Below are 25,458 nucleotides of genomic sequence, written 5' to 3'. Positions count from 1 at the left end.
GAAATACTTAAGTAGCCAATTCAAAATTAGTCCAAAAATACTCATTAGGCAGAATGACTTCTTTTATGCCCTTATATCAGGTGTTATAAACATGTATAAAAGTAGCCTTATGTGTTATTATTACTCTCACCTTAACGTTTAAATCCGATGTAGAAACAAAGTAGCAGTCAGATAAATGCTGAAAGTAAAAGGCTGAGAATAAAGATACTTATAACCCCTGAAGATTTTACTGTAAGAAGCTCTTTTCCCCCACAGGACGCGAACGCAGCACCCTCGCCTTCTCCGTCTTCGCTCCGCGCGGGCCGGTGGGGGGTGACGGCGTGTTCCTGGAAGAGCCCAGCCTGCCTGCAGAGTCACTCACATTCCTGGCTGGGATTCAATGACTGAGCCAGACACACAAACACAGAGGGAGGGAGGAGGCGCGTGAGAGAGGGCGCGCGCGCGCGAGAGAGAGCCCTAGACGGAGCGCGAGGGAGAGAGAGAGCCATAGACTGGTAGAGAGAGAGAGAGAGAGAGAGAGAGAGAGAGAGAGAGAGAGAGAGAGAGAGGCTGGCTCTCAGACTGCTCCGCTCCGTACAGTCAGAGTGAACTGCGGGGGCAGACGGAGCGGGTCGCGGCGCTCCTCGACAGCGGAAAGAGCCTCAAATACGGATCCTTATCGAACTGCATCGACTCAACACTCCCGCTTTTGTTTCGCTTTCGCCTACTTCCCGTTGGAATTCGAACACACGGAACTTTTCGCGTCTCTGGAGTTTGGAGAGCCGCTTCTTTTCCGCTTCTTCTCCCCCAGATATGGACAGTCGGCGCGCCGCCGCAGGGAGCGACCGGCCGCTGTTCTCGCACTAATCGCCGCCGGAGGAAAACCGTCAACTCGGGGACTTTTTTTCTGGATGTTGGATGAAGCGCGTCGCTGTTGCGTTCAGTTCTGGGACACCGTGGATTTACTGGGAGCGCGCACGGAGAGATACTCGCGATTCGTTTTTGACGACCAGAAGGACTTCTAAAGTTGCAGGAAAAACATGGAGACTGTAAGTCGGCAGAGCTTCCAGCCTCATCCGGGACTGCAACAAACTCTCAAGCAGTTCCACCTCAGCTCTATGAGCTCTCTCGGCGGACCGGCGGCTTTCTCTGCCCGGTGGCAACATGAGCTCCTCTTCAAGAAGGACGGCAAGGAGCCCGAGCCGGTTTTGCAGCATCTGCCGCCCCCGGTGATGCCGGGCCCGCTGTTCATCCCGTCGGACCGCTCCACGGAGAGGTGCGAGACGGTGCTGGAAGCCGAGACCATCTCGTGCTTCGTGGTCGGCGGGGAGAAGCGGCTGTGCCTGCCGCAGATCCTCAACACGGTGCTGCGGGACTTCACCCTGCAGCAGATCAACTCGGTGTGCGACGACCTGCACATCTACTGCTCCCGGTGCACGGCGGACCAGCTGGAGATCCTCAAAGTCATGGGGATCCTGCCCTTCTCGGCGCCGTCCTGTGGCCTTATCACCAAGACGGACGCCGAGCGGCTCTGCAACGCCCTGATCTACGGAGGTGCCTACCCGCCGCGCTGCAAGAAGGAGCTAAGCGGAGGCGCGCTGGAGCTGGAGCTCACCGAGCGGAGCTTCAAGGTCTACCACGAGTGTTTCGGCAAGTGCAAGGGCTTGTTCGTGCCGGAGCTGTACAGCGGCCCCAGCGCAGCGTGCATCCAGTGCATGGACTGCAGACTCATGTACCCGACCCACAAGTTCGTGGTGCACAGTCACAAGGCACAGGAGAACAGGACTTGCCACTGGGGCTTCGACTCGGCCAACTGGAGGGCGTACATCCTCCTGGGCCAGGATTACTCGGGGAAAGAGGAGAAGGCCCGAATGGAGCAGCTGCTGGACGAGATCAAGGAGAAGTTTGACTTTGCCAACAAGTACAAGAGGAAAGCATCGTCCATGGTGAGTCCTCCTCCTCCCCCTCCTCCTCTTCTTCTCGTTGCTGCTGCAGTTGTTGCTTTCTTTTTATTGAACATCCACTTTGTGCAGCTCATCTGGACTCATATTCAGTTGTGTCTGTTTGTTTTCCTGCTCAGACAGACTTCGTTCTGAAGTTGCTTTAGAAATACAGTTCTATCCATCCTTGCCTCCAAATGTCCAGCAGGAGATCTGGAGATTTGGAGGGGTCCCGTCAGAACCCCCCCCCCCCCCCCCCCCCCATATTTCTCTCTGCATCTATATAACGTGTGCTGTATTTGCTCATCTTTGACTCACTGCTACTAATTGAGCCTCATCCAGCAATGACAACAGAAACGCCTCTGGTGGCAATAAAGCCATTACTTGCCTGTGAAACACCTCTCAGGCTCACTTATATTGGCCCTGTACTGTAAATACAATCTCATTTACTGACAAATGGCTCAATTGGACATGGTAAACACGCGCCAGGCGGGGAGGAGGGTCCAGATTAAACATGAATTCAGATGGAAGTAATTCCTCTTCCTGTCTCCAGATTAAGTGGTTTGTCATTGGACACACACACACACACACACACACACACACACACACACACACACACACACACACAATGTTGTCCCATCAACACACGCATGCGATGAAGGAACAAGCAGAAATGAAGTCTGAAGAAATCCCCCCCCCCCCCCCCCAGTGTGTGTCAGATGTAATGCTCGTCTGGCTGTCATGTGCCTGGCTTCCTGTAGCTTTAATCAGCGCTGCTATCAGCGATGAAGCCTTTTCTTTTTTTCCCTCTCTGGTCGTGTCCACATCCTCTGATTTTCTTTTTATGTGCGATAGTTGTAACGCGTGTCAGAATGAGAGTATCCATGGAGCCAGGTGTGGGCTCTGAGTGGTTTTCTGTGATCAGACATGAGACCAGGACCAAACAGAGTACTGGAAGACTTCTCAATGTGGTTTCTGTGCTTACTCTAGCTCTGTTTTTTGGACTGTCAGACTGTATGAAGGGATTATAATCTGTACAGAGAGTGGTTGGGTGGTAGACTGATGAAAGGAATCCCCCCCACACCACCACCATCCCACCCCTAGAAAAAAAGGCTAGTGCAGCCATTTGCATGAGCTGTTACACATGAATGGAGTTGATGGAGCACGGTTTAAAAGTATTGTGGTGGAAACATAATATGATCCCAACAAAGGAGAGCATTCAGCAAACATCGGACCCCCCTCCCAAACATCCACCAACCCGAGGCCAGCCACCCACCTCTGATATACACGCACCCGCATACCCCCTCACCCCCAGCCCCCCATCCTACCTACTTTTTATCCAATGTGACTGGACTTCTGGACGGCAGACTTGTCGATGAAGAAGCGCAGAAAGCAAAAGCAAAAGTGTTTACAAGGAGCTCCGATCCAGTTCTCCCCTGAGGCTTCTTTCAGGGGAATCTGCCATAGAAAGAAATCAGAGGGACCATTCAAGCCCTGAAGAGTGCCACAGTCCTGCCATGCATGGTGAATACCCACTCTTGGCACACACTTTCATTCAGACTCAAGTGGGCACACCTCAAGCACCCCTGCTTTCAGGGGCCTCTTCTATTTTTATAAGTGCCGACGGAGCACCCGAGTGTTAAGCCCGAGGCTCATTTGAGCCTCTACTCAGCTTTTTAATTTGACTCCCCCCTTCGCAAGAACCTTGTTTCAAGAAACGCTAATGAGGGAATACATGCTGGGTAGGAGTTGAGGAATATTGCTTAACTTATGGCAACAGAGCTTCCCTTTGTCAGCACATTTCAGCACATCCGAGGCACTTTGAAAAGGTTCCTGGAGGATGTGAGGCAACGTGCGAGACTGTGTCGTGCCACTTTCCCCCTCCCAGACATGAGAGGATGCCGTCACCTGTCAGCGGAGGAACCGGGCAGCTCTGTGAATATTAATGAGGGTGTTTCAAAAAAGCGTTTCTCAGCAGTCTCGCATGCAGACAGACACAGGAAGTGATATTGTCACACTTCTCTGCTTGCAGCTGCTCTTTAGAGAGCTTCCCTGTGAGACGCAGACGTCTGAATCACACGTCTGAGCAGAAACAGGTTTTTACAGGATACCTGTACTCGTGGAAGCAGCGCGGAGCTGCAGTCAAGTGAAGTCTGTGGAGGACACGAGCCACCGCACTGATTGTCAGCAGCAACAAGCCAATTGGGAAGCACTGGACTATTGAATTGTTTCTCTTTCAATGAGGTTATGTGCTGGGTGTGGAACACTCTTCCGAGTCGCTCATGCCAGCTCTTGGCTGCGAGTCTTTTGGTTTCTGGCTGGTGCATATGTGGGTGGCACACATAATCAGTGGCGCTCCACATCAGGATGTTTAGATAAGGGTTGCGGCCACAGATTTAGTACGTTGCTAACTTTATGATTTGCCCTTTAGATGATGTGATTTCTACACAGCCCATCTGTTTGAGGGAGATATGAGGATTGAAAGGTGGAGGGCTTCAAGCTTCACTGGTGCTCGGTTCCAAACTAGCCAGTTTGTGTCTAACTTGTTCTTTTCTTCTTGGATCCTGTTCAGTCTCAACAGCTTCAGTTTTGCTTTGTCAAAGTCAAACCTTTACAGTGTCTCCAGGTGAAGGCTCCGGCGTTAAAGGGAGACAGGTCGTCGGTCTGTGCTAACATTCCAGACCTGCCACTCCTTCAGAGAGGCCTTCACTCGGCTTCAATAAAACATGTCAACCATGACTCTGCTGCTCACTGGTGAAAACAGGGGAATCCAGATTTCCTCCTCATCCAGTCATTCTGAAGTGGTGGCGATGTGATTTGAGGAGGTCAGATTGACTTTGTGCTAAAGACCTAATGTCTATGTTTATGTTTATGTCTATGTCTAATGTTAAGACTGTCGTTTTAACCAGAGAACTACTAAACCCTGAAATTGCAACACTTTTCATATAGTTTTAATATAGTTCTTAATTGTCTCTAAAGTGTTGCACTCCACCTTTCTCTCATGTGAAGGAGCTAAAACTTCCCCTTTTACTTCCACCCCCCACCACCACCCCTGAGAAGCAACCCCCCCCCCCCCCCCCCGGCTGCTTTGGATATCTGGCCTCCAGCTGAAGGGGCCGCTTGTTTCAGGAGGGAGGTGGGGCAGTGGCGGTGGGGGCCCAGAGGAAGTGAACTCCCCAAGGGGATATAGGCCCATGTCCTGTTTTGTATGCAAGGCGCAGTGTTGGCTAAGCCTGCTGACAGCCAGCCATGTCCACACGGTGGACAGGACAGCTGGTAGCCAGGCCTTTCAATGACTGCTGAGGGAATATTTCCATCTCTTTTTATGGGGGTTTGGCAAAACACGACGGTTGCACAAGTCTGCTGCAATTTTGTCCTGGTCGTGTGGGTGTGAGGGAAACTGTTTTTTAAGAGATTCAATGCAACATTTTCTGTTTGATGCTTCTCCTTCTGCCTGTCAAATAGTAGAATTTAGAATCTGACCTCTGCTTTGAAAAGGAGGAAGCCACCAATTCAATTATGGCGGTATAATGAGTTCTGTTGCCTGGCCAGTTTGCCAGTCTGGGTTTCTAATGGAGGACAGTCAGTCCATGCTGTGAGGCATGACAGAAGGATCAATGCCAAATTGACATTCAAGTGTCCTTACGTCAAGTGTGATTGAGAACTCCATCAGTTCTGGAGTGAAAGCGGACAGAATGTGGCATTCTGGGAGAGAGACACTACTATTCACAAAGAAAGGGACATTTTTTATGGTTTGGGCTGTGATTGCTCTCAGCCTGAATGCTATGCAAATGAACGTCAATTAAAAAGAGGATGCCTAATTGGTTGTTAAGTTTGTGCCCTGAAACTTTTGTTAATGACTTTGCTTGTATGCTTTTCCTAAGCCTTTTCACTTGTCCTCCCCTAACTGCTAAAACGACACTTATTTTACAGTCTCTGCGGAAAAAAACACTCGGTGAAGAGTGGCTTCTCCCGGTCAATGAGGAAATACGTATAACTAAAAAAGATGAGCAAAGCCATCGAGACCTTTGCATCTGTCTCATCGGACCTGTAATTAGGGTCTGGATTGAACCGTTCGGTATCAAGCTCTTCTTTGGTACCAAAATGTAACTGTCAAGCACCAAACATTTACGTTGAATAGGTGAATATTAGTTATATTACTTGCTTATTCATTGATTGAATACTTTCTCATTATATGAAAAATGTTCCCGCTTTCCCACTTTTATTATGACAATATTTTGCCATTTTAGCTATCTTCTCAAAGTAAGGAGGCAGTATCACAGTACCCAGTAATCAGTAATTCTCTTTTTAAGGTGCAAAAAATCTGTCCTGCTGTTTTTCAGAGAATAATTTCAACTTGACTGTGAAAGCTCTATTTAAAAACCTAATGGTAAACCTAACGTTACTTTTATCACGGTGGTATTGCTGACCTGTAGACTCTGCAGACCTATCTCAGGCGATCTGAGAGTGAGTTTACAAATCTGGACAGTGTGGCCGTCTTTCTCAAATAGCAGAAGTGTCTTGAGGAGGAGACAAACTGACTGAGAAAGGGAGAAGTTCAAGCTGTCATTGTCAGCTGTTGTCTGGCTGCCATTGCTTTCTTCTTCATCCATCAGCCACGTCGTCACGTGACAGACGCAATGTCCAGCCGAGTACTTAACGGAGAGCTGGCTGGCTGTGGTCAGAGACCAGGAGCAGGGAGGACCAGGCTCTCTGGGTCTTATTGGACCAGCCTGTACATTCCACAGAAGTCCTCCATGTTGCCGTTGCAGGGAACCATGCATGCAAGCCGTCTGGTAAAGTGGTGCATGCGAAGCTCAGAGCAAATGCACTTGAGGAGCTGAGACCATGCGTGGAAACGTAGTGTACTTCCTCCCACTCAGTGAAACCCCCTCTCAGAATATTCACAGCCTTCTGATGAAGCGGGAAACTAACAAGCACACTCAGCTTGCTCACTATTCTTAGGCCTCCAAAGTACCTTGAGCATGTCTAAGTGGAGTTATTGTAAGAGCGGCACGGAAGGAGAAAACCCGGTGACCTCCTCCAGGTGTCACATGGAAAGGAAACTCTTCCTCCAATGCTGCTGTTTGCTTCTCGTCTGACCTGACTGCTGGCTTGTGAAAGACACTGTGTCAATTTTTTTGGTCGGTATTCAATATTGATGGTCGGTTACTGTAGGCGGTGAGGTCCCGCATATTTATTTAATGAGAGAGTCTTTGAAATATTCATAAACACACATGGCACTGTAAGCCGGGTTATTATCCTAACTACACATCCCCGAGCACCATCCGCTAACCTTTCGCCTCCTTACCTACCTCGAGGCTTCTGTACCAGGATGCATCAGTGCTGCTGGCTCACATGGAAGGCCAACATCGCTCGCAATTAGCATTTTACCGTCTGCCAACTGGCAGAAAGCTTCCAGCTACACACAGACTCTCCCTTTCAGACCAAACTGTGAAGTCTACCAGGGAGCAATCGGTGATTTGCAGGTGGAAATGTGAACTGAATTTTAACCATGGAGGAAGGTCCCTCATCAGCGAGGCTGCGTTCAACCAGATACAAACAGATCCGTCCATGTGAGACACGGTGAACTACAATGAGCCGGAAGCTGCACCGCTGGAAGCAGATGTTTTCAACTTTCACATTGACACGAATCATCACCTACCACAACGGTGGAGTTGAACTGTTGGCCTCTGCAGTGTTTGGGTCATTTTAAATTAACAGTGCATTTGTGTAACTGATTTGGGGTCAAATGTGGTGTAAACATTACTATTTTTAATAATGCACCAGGTAAAATAGTTCAATCTTTGCGTCAGCTCAGGAGCCCCCTTTGTGTATGGCAGCAGCGCCGGCCTCTGGAGTTGCCTCACCCCTTGCCTCCCTTGAAGTCGGCCAATTGCGTGCCACTCAGCAACTCCCACAGGGCAGATGGCTGTCTGACGAAGGCAGCTAGACACACACACCACATCACCATCCAACACATGAACATCCGCTGGCGGCGTGACGTAAGGAGATGAATATTCAGTGTTTCCGATTTCATTGAAAGATTTTGGACTCACACTAAATATGAAAATATGTGTGACACACGGGGACATTTGGATAGCGAAGGCATCCTCTGCCTCATTTGGTGTGTGATTGTGCATGAGGCTTGTCGAGTGTGTGTGTGTGTTTGTGTGCTTGTTTTGTGCCTGGATCAGCTGTAGGAGCTGTAGGAGGAGATTAGCATGAGCTCACTGCCTACTCATTTCCATCCCCATCTGCCTGTCTCCCACAGTGATGCTTCCCCTCACCCCAACCACACACACACACACACACACACACACCCTACAAAGTACACACATACATGAGCACAGACATCCACGCAGCAACCAGATCCCACCCCTGCAATGCCTCCTTAGTCTTATAATGAATACAGAGGCAGACAGAATCACATGCATGGACACACACACACACACAGATTTGTCAACTGTATCCACCCGGCATGGCCTAGAATATCCTCCCATGGTGTCATGTCAGAAGAGCGTCATCCTGCTGGCACAGCCATGGACGGGTGGCCTGTTTCCTCCAGCGGGCTTCTCCTTAATCTCCGCTAAGTTTGGAGGGACAGGTAGAGATGGGGAGGCAGATACGGGGAGATTTCCGAGCTAATAATACACAGCGCTAATCTTATTTCTGATTGAACTGGCACGAAGTCAGCAGGTTTGCAAAGTCTACATCAAGTGGATGACGGTAGTCGTGAGGTATTTTTTATTTTAAAGAAGCGCAGCAGCAAAGCTTGGTGTTTCTACAACATGAACACGGAGTTTTAAATCTTCTCTTCACAGAGCCCAACCGATAACGGTATTTTTAGGATTGATGCCGATTCCGATATCATGTAGATACATCTGGCCATTTATGTATTTCATCATTCACGTTGGTATTTTATTTTCTCTCTGCTGGTCAAACTATGTAATAACACCATTTCTGAATCATTCCAGCAGTTCTTACCCAGTTCAAAAAGTCTTCTACATCGGCTCATATCGGCCAGCCTATGTGCCGATACGATTCATCTGCGTGAGGCAAACATCGGCTCCCTGTAGGACTCACCACCACTCCAGCTATCTGGTGCATAATGTACAGAGTCAAAAAGAAAGAGGATTAATCGCAGCCACCGTTGGCCTGCAGTGTTTTCACCATCTGGCTCGTCTTTGCTGTCATGGTACGAGAGACAAATGAAGGAGATCCAGTGCCAGTACTGACCAAGTTTACACTGCACATCTGGTTCGCCTTCCATTGTGCACAACCACAGTATTTAGTGCCGTCCCAGCAGTTTCTTCACAAAGAGAATGCAGCTTTTGTTCAACTGTGTTTGTCCAAAGAACCTTGCACACTAGTTCACAGAGCTTTCACCTTTTCCTTCTGAGCATCAGAGAGTCTGGACTCTCCAGACCAGCGTTTGGCGGCGGACATTGAGAAGAGTCTGAAAGGGCCTGAGGTTTATATTCTGTTGTCGTGGGCAGGCTGGGTCCTGGGAAACCTCTTTGTTATGCTTTTTTTTTAGTTTTTGCATTGACTGCAAAGGGGGGAGGAGGGTCACACTGGTTTGGCCTCAGCCATGTGGAAGGGCAGCTCCCAGGAGGAATATGAGGTGGGGGGTTGCTGTATGCTGGCTAGCCATTGTCACCTCTTTTGTGCTGGGTATCAGCTGTGGATCGGTGATTGTGAGACAGATAGAGGTGATACCCCCCCCCCCCCCCCCACACACACACACACACACACACACACACACACACACAGACACACTCCACTGTTGGATGATCAGGGCTCCCAGAGAGCCTGAGTCATGGGCCGCTGCTCATTGTTGGCCTCCCCCTCCTCAATCCTCTCTCTGCGTCTTATTGCCAGCGTCATGGCTGCTGCTGTCCAGCACAAGCAACGCCACCTCGGCATTAATGTTGATCAAAACTTCTCTTACATAGGCTCCGAGGATTTCCGCAATGTGGAAAATGCGGACGGAATCGCAGAATCTAACAATGAAATGGAATCAACTTTAAAACCTGGAATTCCATGGAATTTGTCAAACTCTGGATACAATTTAAAAAAATCTATGTTTTCTCTCACATTATAAGCATAGTCACCGCGTTTAAGCTGAAAAAGAGAAAAAAAACATGTTGTCGACAGTCTCTGCTGCGTTTAAGTGTAACTCACCGCTTCATCCAGCGTCTCTGTCTGTTTCACTGATTGCACATACACCATATTTATTCATTTATGCACATCCTCCTCAAACGGTTGTCCTGAGTTGGAACAACACAGTCATGTGTCATTAACATGGGCAGCTACAACGGGAACGTGTCCTGCTAATAAGCCAAATATGCTTAAAACACTTGCAATGGCTCAAGAACATACTGGCATCAATTTATAAAGAAACAAATATTTGTATTGGAAGGTTGGATAAAAGAGTCAGCTAAATGTAATGAGCTGTTATTGTTGATTATGATAGGACCTCTTAGAGGACCCTGTGCTGGTGCAGTGTGAGGAGTGTGGAGGGTGAGATCAGCGGCTCTGACGTGAAACCAGTCAGTGGAGTTTGCAGCTTTCATTTCATCTTCATGGCCACCGGGAGGAACAAAGCAGGTGAAGTGCTGCTCGCCTGGAAGTGGAGGTGGAAGGTGTGTCAGCGGCTCGGCCTTGGCAGCAACGGGGTCGGCCTCAGTCTCCTCCTTTGTAATGTGGTTGATGTCCGTCCTCCAGTCTGGCCGTTCCTCCACCTACAAGTCATCAGTCTGAATGATCACACCCCAGCTGCACTCTGGGAAATGAAGCGGCCTTGCAGATGCTAAATAAAAGAATACGCTGAAAGCAGATCCCTCCTCCTGGCACGGACGCCTGCTTCTCAGGTTCAGGAAGCCGCCACCAAGTCCAGACTTGCCCCTCGGCTTTAACCAACCCCCTTAAACTCAAGGCATCGATTCCACCCACCACGCCCCCCCCCCCCCCCCCCCCCCCCCCATCACGTCTGATTCTAAAGCACACGCACATGCAGGCAAAATACATGTTTGCACACTCATATGGCTTTGCAGGCTTCCACTGTCCACACACACTCCTAGCCTCCTGCAGAGCAGACTAAAGACCTCTTGAAGTACTCGGCTTATAATGAATGTAATTGTAGATCTCTAAGACAATGTAATGTGTGGTGTGTGTAACCGCCTCTGACCCACAGTGAGCACAAAGACGTTATTCTCAGAGAAACCTAGCCACGGCTATCTTGAGCCTTAGGACACTGGTTACGACACTTGATGTGGTGTCTCTGTCTTTGGTTACTTTTTTTTCATCCATTTCTTCCCAAGTAAAAATAATAAGTTCAAGTGTAACACATTTCTTCAGGAGTTTTTCCCCCTGTAACAATATAAAACCCTATACAATTATGGAAATGTCTATTTTTTTCCTACATATGTGCAAAACAGTTTTGCAAAAATAACAAAATAATTATCCATAAAATACAGATCATCTGCAACTCTGGACTATCACGATCAGATATTTGTAAATCGGGTACAAACATTTTCAGACATGTCACAAAGGGAAAGTTTGTCCAAAAATCAATCAAATTCAAATCATAGTTTATTGCTCCTTCGTGACTCAGAGACCTACTGTAACTTTCATAGTAAACATCTTGCAGAAACCAAAAACCAAAATAATTGCATTCGTGTGATTTGTTGCCCAGCTGGAGCACAACGACGGCCCTCCCCCAGTGAACAACAACACCCACCAACACCAGACCTTTTGTCTTTAGAGGGAAAGGTTCCCAGCAGCATTCGTTTGCAGATAAATGACTGAAGTGTTAGGCCCCGCCCACACGTACATTTTTTTTGTGTGTAAACGCAGAAGACTTGTGCGTTTGGGCCGACGGATCCAGTGTTTTCGGTGCCTGAAAACGCACCTTTTTGAACCCAGGTCCCAGAGTGAAAAAGAAAAAAAAACGCTTCACCTCCGTTTAGTCTTCATTTCCATGTAGACGGCAAAAACACATACGATGAAATCATCGCCCCGCCCCTCGCCCCTCGAGCCTGACTTCTTCCCCCGCGACGTCTCATAACAACAACAACAACGGCGGCCTCCGTGCTCGTAGCAGATATTCTGCTCGTCTGTACCACGGCGTATCAGGGCCGCTGTATGAAAAACAACAGAGCCGAGAGACGGGGGCGATATTCCGGGAAAAAAGTTGCAGATTTGCTACTTTATTTCTATGCTAACAAACAACCGCTAGCTAACTTCCCATGAATGTTGCATTTATTTTTTTAATGAATCACAACGTGCGACAACGCCTCGTTAAGGTCCTTAGGGTGACGGCTGTTGATGCTTATTGTTTATATGGGCCAAATTGTCATCTTATGGGTGTTTATTAATCGGGTGGTCGGGTGGATAGTAGCCATAGCTTTCACTTGTTGCCATAGCAATGGCAAACATCCGGTCAAGCAACGTGTTTACCTCCCCATGCCCTGTCTCTTCTTCTCTGTTTTGGTGTATTTTGTAGTAGTAACAGCACCACATAAGGGCGTTTACAGTGGATTCGTGTGGACGCAGATTTTCTTGAAACGACGCCAAGGAAAAATGGAGAAAAAAATATTGTTTTGGTACGTGTGGACGGGGCCTTAATTATCGGCACCGATGGAGACATGACGGTGCTGCCGACTCAGCCACAGATTCTGCCCAGCCCCCTCCAAGCAGCGCTCCGACTCCAACTCACAAACAACTCGGGCTTTTGTGACATCACCTGTTTTTTACACGTTACTTTTTTTGCAAAAGTGTGGAGTGTAAATCTCCCAAAACTCAGTCAGTGACAGCAGCCTGGCACAGGGCAGACGGCTGAGGGGAGGTTATGGAGATCATAATCAAGATGAGGTGTAAAAGATCTGACAAATCCTCCTCTGACACAACATGGCCAAATGTAAATATGCACATTTCTCTTTAGAAGTGGTTTCATTGCTCCTAGATAGAATCACATAAACACATGGGTGAGCTGCTGCGGTCCGTCTTATCTAGGCTTCCACGCTATCTGGACGCTATTCAGATACACGGAGGGTTTTCCCCTGGAGTCGCTGTAGTTCTGAGAAGAAACCAGAGTTTAGTCTCGGCCCAAGGACGGAGCCAGAGGTGTTGTTTCTCCATGTTTCCTTGAACTGGCTACTCCCCCCCCCCCCCCCCCCACACACACACACACACACACACACACACACACATGAAAGGTGGGGCCTTTCACTGCTTTCACCGGTGCTGGTGAAGCCACACAGCCCGGGAAGTGCTGTGAAACATCAGATTTCACTTCCTGCAGCAATCAATACATCTCAGGTCCTACAGACACACATCCATCCAACATGTACTGTCACACACACACACACACGGTGTGATTTCACACTGTATGCATGTAAGAAGAGCTTTTATTCTGACAACTTTAAACAGCCTCGGCCTCTAAATGAAGGTGAATGGTTCTACAGACCGGATTGCCCTTCACGTTCTCCAATGAGCAGCTGTCAGATTATTAAATGAATGGTATAGAGTCAGTCGGCGGCCATGTTTAAACGCTTTCATTGTGGTGCCGTCAAAAAGAAGCTCCATTCCCTCTTACTAATCAGTCACAGTTGTCAATAGATGGATGAAGGGGCTCCAGGTACCAGTAGGGTCTTTCACAGGATTCCAGGAGACTGGCTTGGTGCTTTTGTCCAAAGTAAAGAACCAAGCCACAGTTTTCCACAATAATTGCATTAACACTCACTCAACATCCGTGACATTTTTACATAACGCATATGAGGATGGTGAGACATGAAGAAGAGGCAGGTCTTTAATTCAGTAAGTCATTCCTCCAACTCAGCACACAGGAGACGAGTCTGGATTGAGATTTCCAGCCTCACAGTGACGGCCGGACGAGTTGTTTTTCATTTTTTGCAGTGTAGCAAGCAAGACAACGGCTAGATGGACGGATGCCTCCTCCGTCCCTCCTCCTCCATCCCTCCTCCTCTCCAGCAGCAGTAATGAAATGATAGATCCCTGATGTGTATGGGAGTAGAAGAGAAGGGATGACCTCACAGCCACATAATCGCCGCAGAGGGACAAGCCGGCGGGTAATGTGTCCATTAGTCTTCCCTTTGCCAGAGGAGAAACCAACCTGGCTGGGAGACGAGGACGGGAAATGACAAAGCCTTCCTCTCCCTCCTCTCGGCTCGCTGCTCTGACCGAACAAAATCCTCATTGGTGCCGCTTTTGTGGCATTTTGGCACTTTCTTTCTGGCGGTAGTGTTTCTTTAGCCCCTTTTAGACAGACAGTTCCACCGTTATGGTGGAAAGGTGAGTCAAAATATGCTGCAAACCCGTTTAGATAGAACTTTGTTTGCGGCGTAACGCCGCAACAGTGTCTGTGTTTAGATAGAACCGCAGCTTTGCGGAACAGGGCGTCCCACAGGGCGGCCGCGGTCTCGTCTATGGACTCGTCGGCCGTGTGACACATTCAATGAGCTTCGGAAATCTGATTAGCTCGATGCATCAAATCCACTAAGAAAGGTGAACTTTTGCCCGTCTCACATATTTACAAGACTCTTCAACAAGTAAAAAGTTGCTGTGCATCATAAACATGTCAATGCGTATAACGGTGGCCTCGTACGAGCAACTACCGGCATTTTATCTTCTTCGGATCTGCGCTTTTAGCTCGTTAAATCCGCCGGCGGCGTGTCACCCTGGTAACACGTCTTCACTACGTCACGTCTTTTCCACCTCGGGTGCTCGGAGCGTTTAGATAGAACGCCGTATCGCCTCGTCTCACCTCTGATGCGGCTCTGTGACGACCTCCTTTGGTGTCTCAGAGGCGTGATATTCGGTTACGCCTTCCAGCCTCAGCGAGCCTTTAGACTGACGACGGGGCAGAATAACGGCCGAATACTCACGCAACGAAAAGGCTGTGTGAAAGGGGCTAGTGAGAGATGGATCAAGGTTTTGAAAGTAAATACTATTTTGGATCTAGACAGCCAATTCATGATTAGATGATTTTACCCTATGATCAGTTGTTTTTGCACTGAAGAAACCCAAACATAACAAGTTAACAGTTGCCTGTGTAAACGTCCCCGCCCGGAGGAGAGCCGCTTCGTCATGACACCATTGTTGACTACTATTGCAAAATCATCCACCTCTGCAAGGGACCGTCTCTGTGGTTGTGTAAATGTTTTCTACTCGGGGACCCTGTTGTTCCTTGCCTGGCCTGCAGATCATCACTGTGGTTCACAGAGGTCGCTGATACCAGAGTTTACTCCAATGTAAGCCCCCCCCCCCCCCCCCCCCACGTCATGTGACCTGTGTGGGGTGACTGTCAGTGGACAACAGCCAGAAGCCTAGACTGGGCCTTTTTTTACAAAATGAAAACACAGCACATACACACACACACACACACACACACACACACACACTCAGAGTGAACCCATGCAGGGTCACATGTTCACCTGCTGCTCTGATCCCTCCCACTTCCCCTTTTCTTGGTACAGTGAGGGTGAGCGATGTGTCGTCTGTCGGCCACAACAACCCTGACTGACTCGGTCTGAACTTCCACCGCAGAGCCGTGGCAGGCAGCAACTTAGACTTCTGGTTTCAACACCACACTTCCTGTGGTGCCTCCGCCCTGCTGCTGCTGCTGCTGCTGCTGGAGCACCTCTTCAGCACCCCTGATGCAACAGTCCCAAACGTCTACATGTCACATGTGCCTACGAACAAGCAGCGTCTAATGCAGAAAACACACCAGGCAGCGGTGAGGCGGGGCATGGTTTCAGGCAGGGATGGGACTCTGTCGGTCCGACCTGGTATCAAAGCACTCTGTGGCAAGTTTCAGTGCTTTATGATAGTTGCTCTGTAGAAGCAGAGCAAACAACATGTCTGCATGTTTCAGAACAGAGGATACTGCAAACCATCTACTGTTTCCCCGTCTCTAGGCTCTTCTCTTTACACATGCTGCAAAACGCTTGATGAACTTCTAGTTTTGGCTGCTAAATCAAATTGTCTGCAGCTTGCTGATCTTGCCACCGCAGCTTCCTCTCAACATGCCTGGCAGCTCGCCACAGGCCACACTTCCACGCCGCCCCCGGGTGTTTTCGGCATAAGGATTCAAACTATTTGGTGTCACCGTGGCCATGGAGCCATTTGTTCTCGTCTGGGCTGTGACTAGATATGTGGAGCGGATACCTCTCATCACCTCCAGGAAAGCTTAAAGGACAGTACTTGTTTGGAATGAAAGGATAGATGATTCCTAATGAATCCCAGTCAGACTAACAGTCAAGCCCAGAGATGAACAAACATTTAGATGGTAAAGGATTGAACTCACATCATCACTGACATACAATGCTTTTATGAAACAGAAATGAACTGATGGATGCTGGATTTGGTAAAAGGTTCTGTCTGTCAGAAACCTACGCCCTCCCCCCTCACCACTGGAAAGCATGTGATCTGGCTCCCGAGTGAAGCCTCTCACTCTCTCTTCCTGCCTGCCTCTTTCTTTCACTCGCTCAGCTCCCAGAATTCAACAGTGGAACAAAATGTCCGTCCCCAGAGTGGAAAGCGCCAGGACGTGCTGGCCAGCCGGCTCGGTTTTGAGGCTGCCCAGCACCCTGCAGTGAACCAAAGGGTCTCTTTGTGTTCTGCCCTAATGATGGCAGCAAAAACAACTAAACCAACAGCAGAGTTCGGGGAGAGTCGGAGGTCACAAATAAAACCTGGTGAATAAGCCAGAGACAACCAGAGGAAGGAAGTTTTCATTTGAGTTGAAAAGCTCCCCCCCCCCCTTGTCCTCTTGCTCATGTACTAAACCATGGTGGCTATGCTAATGCTCCTGTGCATCTTCAGGACTACCCAGCAATAATTATTCAGGATTTGGACTGACATTCCAGTTGAACCAGAGACATGGTTTTCTCTGAGAAAGCAGCGTGTAGTGAGGTGAGAGCAAACAAGGTTTAAAAGCCCAGACGGAGACAAACAGCATCGTATTTAGAAAGAACTAACAAACCCGTGGCTATCAGGTCCTCTGGCGGCCATACACCGATCTCTACGAGCTGCTCTGTCTGCGTTGACACCACCTGACGGGGCTGTGTTTGTGCTGCGTGTGTGTGTTCCTGTACAGTAGTGCTAATGAACTTTGAGCCTCGTGGGTGATAGTAAAAACCCAGTCGGCAGCCGCATGGACGCTGTTTTCTGCCCTTGATAGTGTGGCTGAGGGGACACGAGTAGTCCACACTCACAGCTTTACAGCATCAGATATACCTGCCACACACACACACACAGCGTGGGCCACAGAAGTGTTGACAGCTGGCTGCGTGAAGGGCGCGTCGTACAAAGTCTCATTCAGTGTTAATTAGAGGAACCTGCAGCTCAGCGCCCGGCAGTTCATTACAGGAATAGCACTGGAGTCCTGGAGAGGAAGGCTCAAAATAGTACTTGTACTCATAAAACTACTCGGATACAACCGCACTGACACCGCTGACTTAAAACCTCATTCCTCAGACAGTCTAGTGAGTCTCCACCACATCACTTCATTCAGATGGGAAGTTGTGAGCTGTGTGTCTGTGTTAGTGAGTGAAGGGAGGGAGAGTGGCGGTGTCACCAGTCACATTCCAGCGTGGATGCAGCAGTGCATCGTGGGTACGGTTTATTTATCCCGCTAAGTTCCTGTCCTGCTGTCAGTCAGCTGATAATTAAAGTGAAGGAGGTTAGCGAAGTTAGCAACAACGGAGGCTACTCCGGCTTCAGGAACCCTTTAAGGTAGACCAGCGCTATTCTCCTGTAAGTGAGTAAGTTTTCAATGTTTTTTCTGCTCTGTTGTTGACTTGAATGTTGTATTTTGAGTTTGTGTCGGTCAGAAAGTGATGAAAATAAAACATATTTTCAAAGTGTTGGTCGATGCTGCAGGCCACAGCATCACCACGGAAACGTCTATTTCAGTTTGTTAGTTCCATGGGGCTGCAGACAGGCAGACACCTCGGTGGGGGGGCAGCGATAATGGATTTACTTTAGTGTGTGTTTCAAGGTGCCAGACAGTCTCTCTCTCTCTCTCTCTCTCTCTCTCTCTCTCTCTCTCTCTCTCTCTCTCTCAAACAGGAGCTCGAGCATTAAGGCAAGGCAGTCTTGTGTGAAAAGAGCCCTACACTCCCTCTTCCTTTTCATGCTTGGAGAGAGCTGCAGCATTAAGTGAGAGAGGCATCAGACGAGTGTTTGTGTGTGTGTGTGTGTGTGTGTGTGTGTGTGTGTGTGGTTGTGAGGCTAATGCACCGCCTCCACACAGCTCAGCGCAGCGCTCTGGCCCGACATTATCCCAAATGCTGCTGCTGTGATTGGAGCGGTAATGTGGTTGCTAAGCAAATGCAGTTTTCTTGGACTAAATCGGAACAGGCAAGCCTGCTTCCTGGCTGGTTGGCCGGTGGGCGGGGCTTGTGCGCTGCTGCCGCCGCCGCTGCGTGCTTACATGACTCACACATACAGAGAGACGTCCACACACGCACATGGCCGTGTTGTTTCTCTGCAGACCAGCCTCAGAAAGGAGCCTCTGTTAGTCCATCGTGTTCCTGCTGGCCAATCAGAGCTCAGACAACCAGTCGCTGCTTTTTTTGGTCATTTTGGCATGATCTGGGAAAAAGGAAGATAAAAAATTCCACCTAGTGATTGTTGAGGTTGAGAAAATGAGCAATAATGAGTTACAGAAATCAGAGGAGAGTTGGGCTGAAACAAAAGATTTCATTAGTATTTGCAATATTAATAGTTCACATATTAAAAGAAAAAGGAAACATTGATGGAAACTTGCTCCCCCATATTTGAAAGCAGCATTTTAGGATCCAGAAGAGATTCTCTCCATGGCAAAGTGCAGAACGTGTCATGTTGAAAAGTGGCTCTGGTTGCCGACTGGCCCGCCAGCTGCCAGCTGCCAGCTCGTGTTTCCGGTAAGGTGAGACGTTTGTGCAAAGTGTGTGTGTGTTAGTGTGTGTGTGTGTGTGGGGGGGGGGGGGGGGCTTTTAATTAAAGCAGTAGCCAGTTCGGTTAACGGTCAGCACGACACATTCCTGTCAGGAGACCTGAGAGCGGTGCGGCCAGCAATTAGCCCGTCCAGAAGTCAAGAGGTGGTAATGTGGAGGGCCCGGAGGTGCACGCAGGATCTACTTTCAGACATGTTGGGCGTAGTAGGACGGTCTATATGTGTGTGTGTTGTCTACTTTTAGCTTCACACTCAGAGTGTCTCATTTCCTCACCTTCCATCAAATTGACTCACTGACTGCTGAGGACCCTCATAGCAGAGGAGACCACTTACTTATCCACTTGACTCACAGCAGAGGAAGGAGTCAGCGCTGCTGGATGTGGCTGCATGTTTACGGGATGAAACATAATATACAAGCTATGAGCCAATTCAGGACATGATCAACTTATTGTGATATGTGAAGAAAAGGTATACTGTTTGTTAAAATGCTTTTTTGGATGATAGATAATCCTCGTTATTAGGAGACATGAGGAAACTGAATGTTGTTGCTGGTAATTATTTCAAACTATAACAAACATGACACAGAACTCTACCCCAACTATGTACGTCATTGACACTCTTTCGTCTGTACTTTACTACTCTCCTCTCCTCCTGTCTGGCTGTGAAATGTTGGCCTGTTCCTTTAAATGGTTCCTTGCAGTGGCGTATAATGTGCTGCGATGCTGCAGGAGTGAGTTAAAAGGAAGGCCTCATGTGGGTCTGACCTGATTCCAGCCCAGTATCGCGTGCCTGACCGGGCGTCTCTCTGTTCTCTCTCTCTCTTTCCCATCCATCCATCCATCCCTCGCTCACTCCTCTCTCTCTCTCGCATCCATTCTTCTCACTCTTTTTTTCTCTCTCTCCTTTTTTTCCACCACATTACAGTGTGCCTCATTGCCCATGCTGCACAGTTCTCTCACACACACACACATACACACACCCACCCACACACACCCACACACACACACACATAGGGTCCCACAAGCTCCCAGCATGCCCATCTCACTGGAGCTGAACTGAACAATTTCACAGTGCTTTGTGGCGGTAGACAGTACCGCCGCTGACATATTTACATATCTGGTTCCAAATTTAGGATTAAACGCAGAAGCGTCCTTTTTCCATTTAAGATCTGCTCCTTCACAAAAAACACGATCCCAGCATGCATGGCAAGCGTTAACTATCAAACACGTTTCCTGTGCGGTGCTTTATTCTATGCAGAACCGTCATCACAGAGGAGCCTTGAGGGCCCAGTTTAACCAGCCAGACGGCTGCTGGATGCAGGCCAGCGCCGGGCGGGGGGCGGGGCTACTTAGCCATGTTTTATGTTTCACTGGGCAGGTGGGAAGATGTCCGTGTGTGTGTGTGTGTGTGTGTGTGTGTGTGTGTGTGTGTGTCCTGCAGGGGTAGTAGAGTTTCTCGTCAGTATGATGAGGAAAAGCTTCCAAACACGTCTGTGTGGTCATTAACCGTTACTGCGCCTCATTATGAAGTCCATAGGGTCTGGGCCGCCCCGCACCCCCCCGTCTTTCAGGATGATCCAAGGCCCTGTCAACCCCAATTACCCAGATGTGGCCTCTGCTTTATCTCCCCCACTAATCCCCCCTTTCTCTCCCTTTCTATTCTTCCGGTTAGGACACAAAAAGATAGCCGGGAGAGCAACGCAATTGTTTGAGGGTCTTATGTAAGGGTTATTAAGGCATATACAGTATGCATGCTAAATAATACCGCTGGTCACCTCCTTTTATTATGGTGCACAGCATAAATAGTCCTATTAGGGGGCTCTTTTATTCTGATCCAGACAAGCTGGAGATGTCAGGTTCCTGTGCAGGCAGCGGTAAATGTTTGAGAAGTGTATCAACTTTAACTGACTGCTCTGGTTGTAGCTGGACTCATGTTTATGTCCCGTCAACCAATCAGCATCGTGTGAGGAGCTGCTGGCAGCGAGGGGCGGGGCTTTGGTGTGTGAGAGAGCTGTGTGATAAAGGACTTTATCGTAGAAAAAAAACACTCAGTGATAATAAGTTGATCATGGTAGATTTACGTTGTCGGGATAATCGTAAATATCTGAAAAAACTTTCAAACAGGAAACAAAAGAAAAGAGCCTGATTTAAAAAGATCATTAAAAAATATATTATTCCTTTATTTATGCAGGGAGATCTTAAATTTAGATTTTAATCTTTTAATCTTTTATTCTCTGTCTGGATGTACTTCCAGTTTGACAGTAGATGATTTCTGATGATCTTAATTAAGAGTATTTGATTGTGCTTCACTATGATATGATGATGATGATGATGATGATGATGATGATGATGATGATGATGTTGATAAGGTGAATGTTTTGGCAGGATAATTGTGACACCATCATGTCGTCGCATGCCCAGATGACATGTGTTTTTTATCATAACAACAATGGCGGCTCCAGGTTAGAGTTGATGCTGCTATATCTGCAATATGACTTCTTTATTGAAAGTAGAGCAAAGAATGACGGTGAAGGGAACTGGAGGGCTCAGAGTAGGAACCTGGTGATGTCTGGAGGACACCGAGAACTGTGATGGGCTCCTTTGAGGATCGTTAAACTTTTTATGAAACCTTCTTTGTGGCGTTTGAGAGGCTGACCTGGTTGGGAGGCTGACCTCCGGGCTCAGCTGTAACTTTGGGGTGGTTCTGGTAAGCGGCCTTACTAGGCCGGCCCACGCTGGTTGGGGAGACAGGACAGGCTGCCACCACTGCTGCGTCTTTAAAAACTCTCTCCAAGCTGCTTTTCAGCTTACCAGCGCTGCAAACGAGGTAATCGCCCCTCAGCACGAAAGGGCTTATATACAACTGCAAAGTACGCACTATTCACTTCCAGCGCCGCCTCATGCTGCGCGCCGCTTTAAGCGGATTCTTGTTTTTGCTGTTTTGTTCTCACTGTTATGTGAGTGGGTGCCGTTGTTTACCACTCGCTCTGGTTTGAATGCACAGCACTTATGCTTCATGGCCGGTGTGTATGAGTGTGGGAGTGTGTACTCGGCTGTGTGTGTGTGTGTGTGTTTGCGTGACTGATCATTTCAAGCCTTCTCAGCTGTTTCCTGGTGGCAGGTGGCACCAATATGGCATCGCAGCGCCGAGTGTTACCCGGCGATGGGAGAGGCGGAGCGAGGAAGGAGAGCCTGTTCATGTTTGGCTTCTTGTCATAAACAACTGGACGTGATTTGATTCTAGTTCAGATTGAATTAGTAAAAAGTCTTTCTTGGTAGCAATCTAATAATAAACATAATAAAAGATGAGGCACAACGACCTCTATGCATTTGTAGGATGTGAACATATTCTATATTTAATACCCTGCGGTCTTTCTGCTCAGGAAACATATGAGTTCCTCGTCTTTTCTGTTGTACTTAGCTCCGCCCTCTTGTGTTACTTCTGTTTGTAAAAAGAAACGAGATGGCAACAGGCGTAAAGCAGAGCTGGAGGCTTGGAAACCATCCACAGATGTGCACGATGGTGATGTCCCCATGATGACGTGGACTTGTTCTATACAACATCCCTCTGCACGACTCTGAAGAGGGAGGAGGGGAAATAACTCTGGTCTGACACAGAACCAGTTAGCTGTAGCTAAATGCTACATCCACAATCCCTTCTTAAGAAGGCCAATGAACATCACCTTTGATGGGATGCATCACACTGGTAGAAGCACCAGACCGGCCACATCTGTAGGAGAACAGATGTTGGCTTCCTCCATTAATCATAGCTTTTCATTTCATTCTAATAATATTTCTTGCAAGGGAAGGAAACACATGCACCTACCTGGTTTAGAGATTGGGATTACATTGCAATCAGCAAGGGAAGAAGAATCCCATGTCCTGCAGCTGTAAAGAAGCAGCAGCAGCAGCAACATAAGCAGCAGCAGCAACATTAACAGCAACATTAGCAGCAGCAGCAGCAACATTAGCAGCAGCAGCAGCAACATTAGTAGCAACATTAGCAGCAGCAGCAGCAACATTAGTAGCAACATTAGCAGCAGCAGCAGCAACATTAGCAGCAGCAGCAACATTAACAGCAGCAGCCTTGTGTGATTAAAAAACAGAGTCCTGGAAAAAGTGAGTTTCTGTAGAGTTCTGGCAGATAACTTGTGTTCTGGTGACAACACCCCCTTCCTCCAATGTTCTTTTCCCAGCTCATATGCTTCCCATCAGGCAGAGTGATCTACATGACGTCAGTGTGTGTGTGTGTGTGTGTGTGTGTGCTATGCATGGGGAATGGCAGAAAAACCAGCCCTGCTTTCCAGATGTGAGAGGAGAGGAGGGAGATGAGGAAAACAGGAGGGACAAAAGAGAGTGTGACAACACAAACGGACTATCGTCAAATTAGAGAATCCTCCTGGTCCCAGCTCTGGTTCCTGGTCCCAGCTCCGGTTCCTGGTCCGTAGGAATCCCTGATCACCTGTAATCTGTTTTGACGCCAATGAAACCAGATCACATCTTAGCTAGCAGCGGGGCCTGAAACCGTCCACAAACCACAGTTTCCTCCTGTGTTCACTCTGGAAAGGAATCCATCTTGTAAACACTGCTATTACTTTTTCCCGCCCGAAGTGCCCTTGGCCTTGAGTGTTCTGGCCTCCACACTTCCTCTTCCCAGAAGCCACAGCAGCTTCTCGTTTCTTCGTTCTCATCTCCTCGGTTCAAACTTCTCAGCCCTGCTCAGTGGGCTGCAGCGCTGGATCCAGACTTTCTGTTGGCCTGTGGTTCAACCTGACCCCCCCGTGACCTCCCCCCGACCTCTCCGGCAGTTAAAACTGAGGACGTAAAGGTCTGTGACTTCTGGTCATTAAAGGACATTTGGTGCAATTGAGCCTTTAAGTGTCCCTCCCTTGATTACTTCTCAAGATAGTGTTTGTAGAGTGAGCCTGCGTTTCTAAAGGCCAGACGCAATCACCACCCAGCCCCTCCCCTTTCCTTTTTGTTCTATTTTTACAGTGGGCCAGACCATAAAGGCAGTCAAGAGGTGGCTTTGGCTGTTTTGCCGGGAGGTCACGAAGGGTCGTGAACCTTCTGTGACACCTAGAAATGAGCTTTGGGAGGTGAGTCTGCGTCAAACAGGTTTTTATCAGTCGGCATCATTAGGGCTGCTAATGAGGTCCAAGCCTGGGTGCTTCCCTGTTATTCGTGGACCACAGAGCTACGTTGGCTACCTGACTGCAGAACCCATCTCCTCTCTGGTTGCATCCAAACGAGACGTCAACAGTGAAAATCACAGCATTTGGATTTGCTGGTTGAAAAGATCACAACGTTCTCTGGCTCTGGTGGTGGATGGATGCATGATAGCATGATATTATTGGTGGAAATTTGTTAAATATTTGTAGTGTAATAGTTTGTTTTCCAGGAAGAAAAAAATGGATTGAAACAATGAAGAAAATAGATTTCTTTTGGCATATCTTGTTAAATGGCTGCACCATTATGACCAGCGATGTGGAAGAGAATCATTTTTTTTTTATTTCTGCCCGACAAGAAATGGAGTTGAACCCAAGCTGACGGCGGTCCGGCCTCCCCAGGTGACTTGACTGGAGCGACTCGTCTGGTTGGTTGGAGCCTCATTGTCTTAGACGCCAGGTTTATATGGCTCCAGGGTCAACTGGTCACTGTTTTACAGGGGTGGAGGCTAGTTCACAGGCAGCCTCTCCTGCCATCTGGTAGCCATAAAGCGGGCCCAGCGAGCCTGACTTTTGTGCTGTTTAATGGTGCTCTCTGGGTGAGTTTACATGGAGGAGGACGTCGGGCTTCTGTTTTGCTTCTTGCTCCTCACGGCTGCAGTTTGATTCCTCCTGAGAACACGACGGGGTCAGAAGTTTGCCCGAGGCATCTGTTTGAATGCGTTTCAGCTTCTGGCCTTCAGTGATTGGACGATACAGGATTTGAACTCTCAATGGGATACAAAACGTACAAAAAGTTTCCATTATGGGGATAATGGTAAATATCGTCACAAGTTAAATGACGTCTCATCATGATGGAGACATGAAAATACATCAAATGAATTGATCCTTTATTAATGCAGTGAGACCTTATGATTCATGGTTGTCTTATTTAAGATCATTTTAATGCTTTCCACTAAGGCAAGGCAACTTTATTTGTATAGCACATTTCATACACAAGGCAGACTCAAAGTGCTTCACATCATACAACAAAGTGAAAAAAAAATAGAAGAATTAAAAGAAAATAAAGGCAAATTTAAAAATGCATTACAGAAAGAAAAGGAGAATAAAAACATATTTGCAATAATTAAAAACAGTGCAGAAATTAAAAGATTTAGCAGAAAGCTATGGTGAACATAAAAGTTTTCAGTCTAGTTTTAAAAGTGGTCAGAGTTGGGGCAAGTCTAACATCTTCAGGAAGTTTATTCCAGCCATTTGTTGCATAGTGACTAAATGATGCTCTCCCGTGATTGTTGTTTACTCTGGGAATCACTAACAGATTGGTCTCAGAAGATCTTAGTGGTCTAGAAGTCTTATGTAGTGGGAGCATATCAGTGATATACTTCGGTCCTAGACCATGTAGTGAT

General features: G+C 48.0%; 1 protein-coding gene across 1 annotated transcript in view; it reads left to right on the top strand.

Moving 5' to 3' along the window:
• The first annotated feature begins 568 nt into the window (after positions 1-568).
• Positions 569-25,458, top strand: part of skia (v-ski avian sarcoma viral oncogene homolog a) — a 77,804-nt gene continuing 52,914 nt past the window's right edge. The window contains exon 1 of the mRNA XM_084015387.1: positions 569-1,925. Within this exon, the coding sequence (XP_083871513.1) occupies positions 1,020-1,925 (906 nt within the window). The 5' untranslated portion in view covers positions 569-1,019. The remainder of the gene's footprint in view (positions 1,926-25,458) is intronic.

This window comes from Eutrigla gurnardus (genome assembly GCF_963514095.1).
Source record: "Eutrigla gurnardus genome assembly, chromosome: 8".
Classification (NCBI taxonomy): Eukaryota; Metazoa; Chordata; class Actinopteri; order Perciformes; family Triglidae; genus Eutrigla; species Eutrigla gurnardus.
The sequence above is the reverse complement of the archived record's forward strand: the minus strand, read 5'-3'. Positions and strand labels throughout refer to the sequence as shown.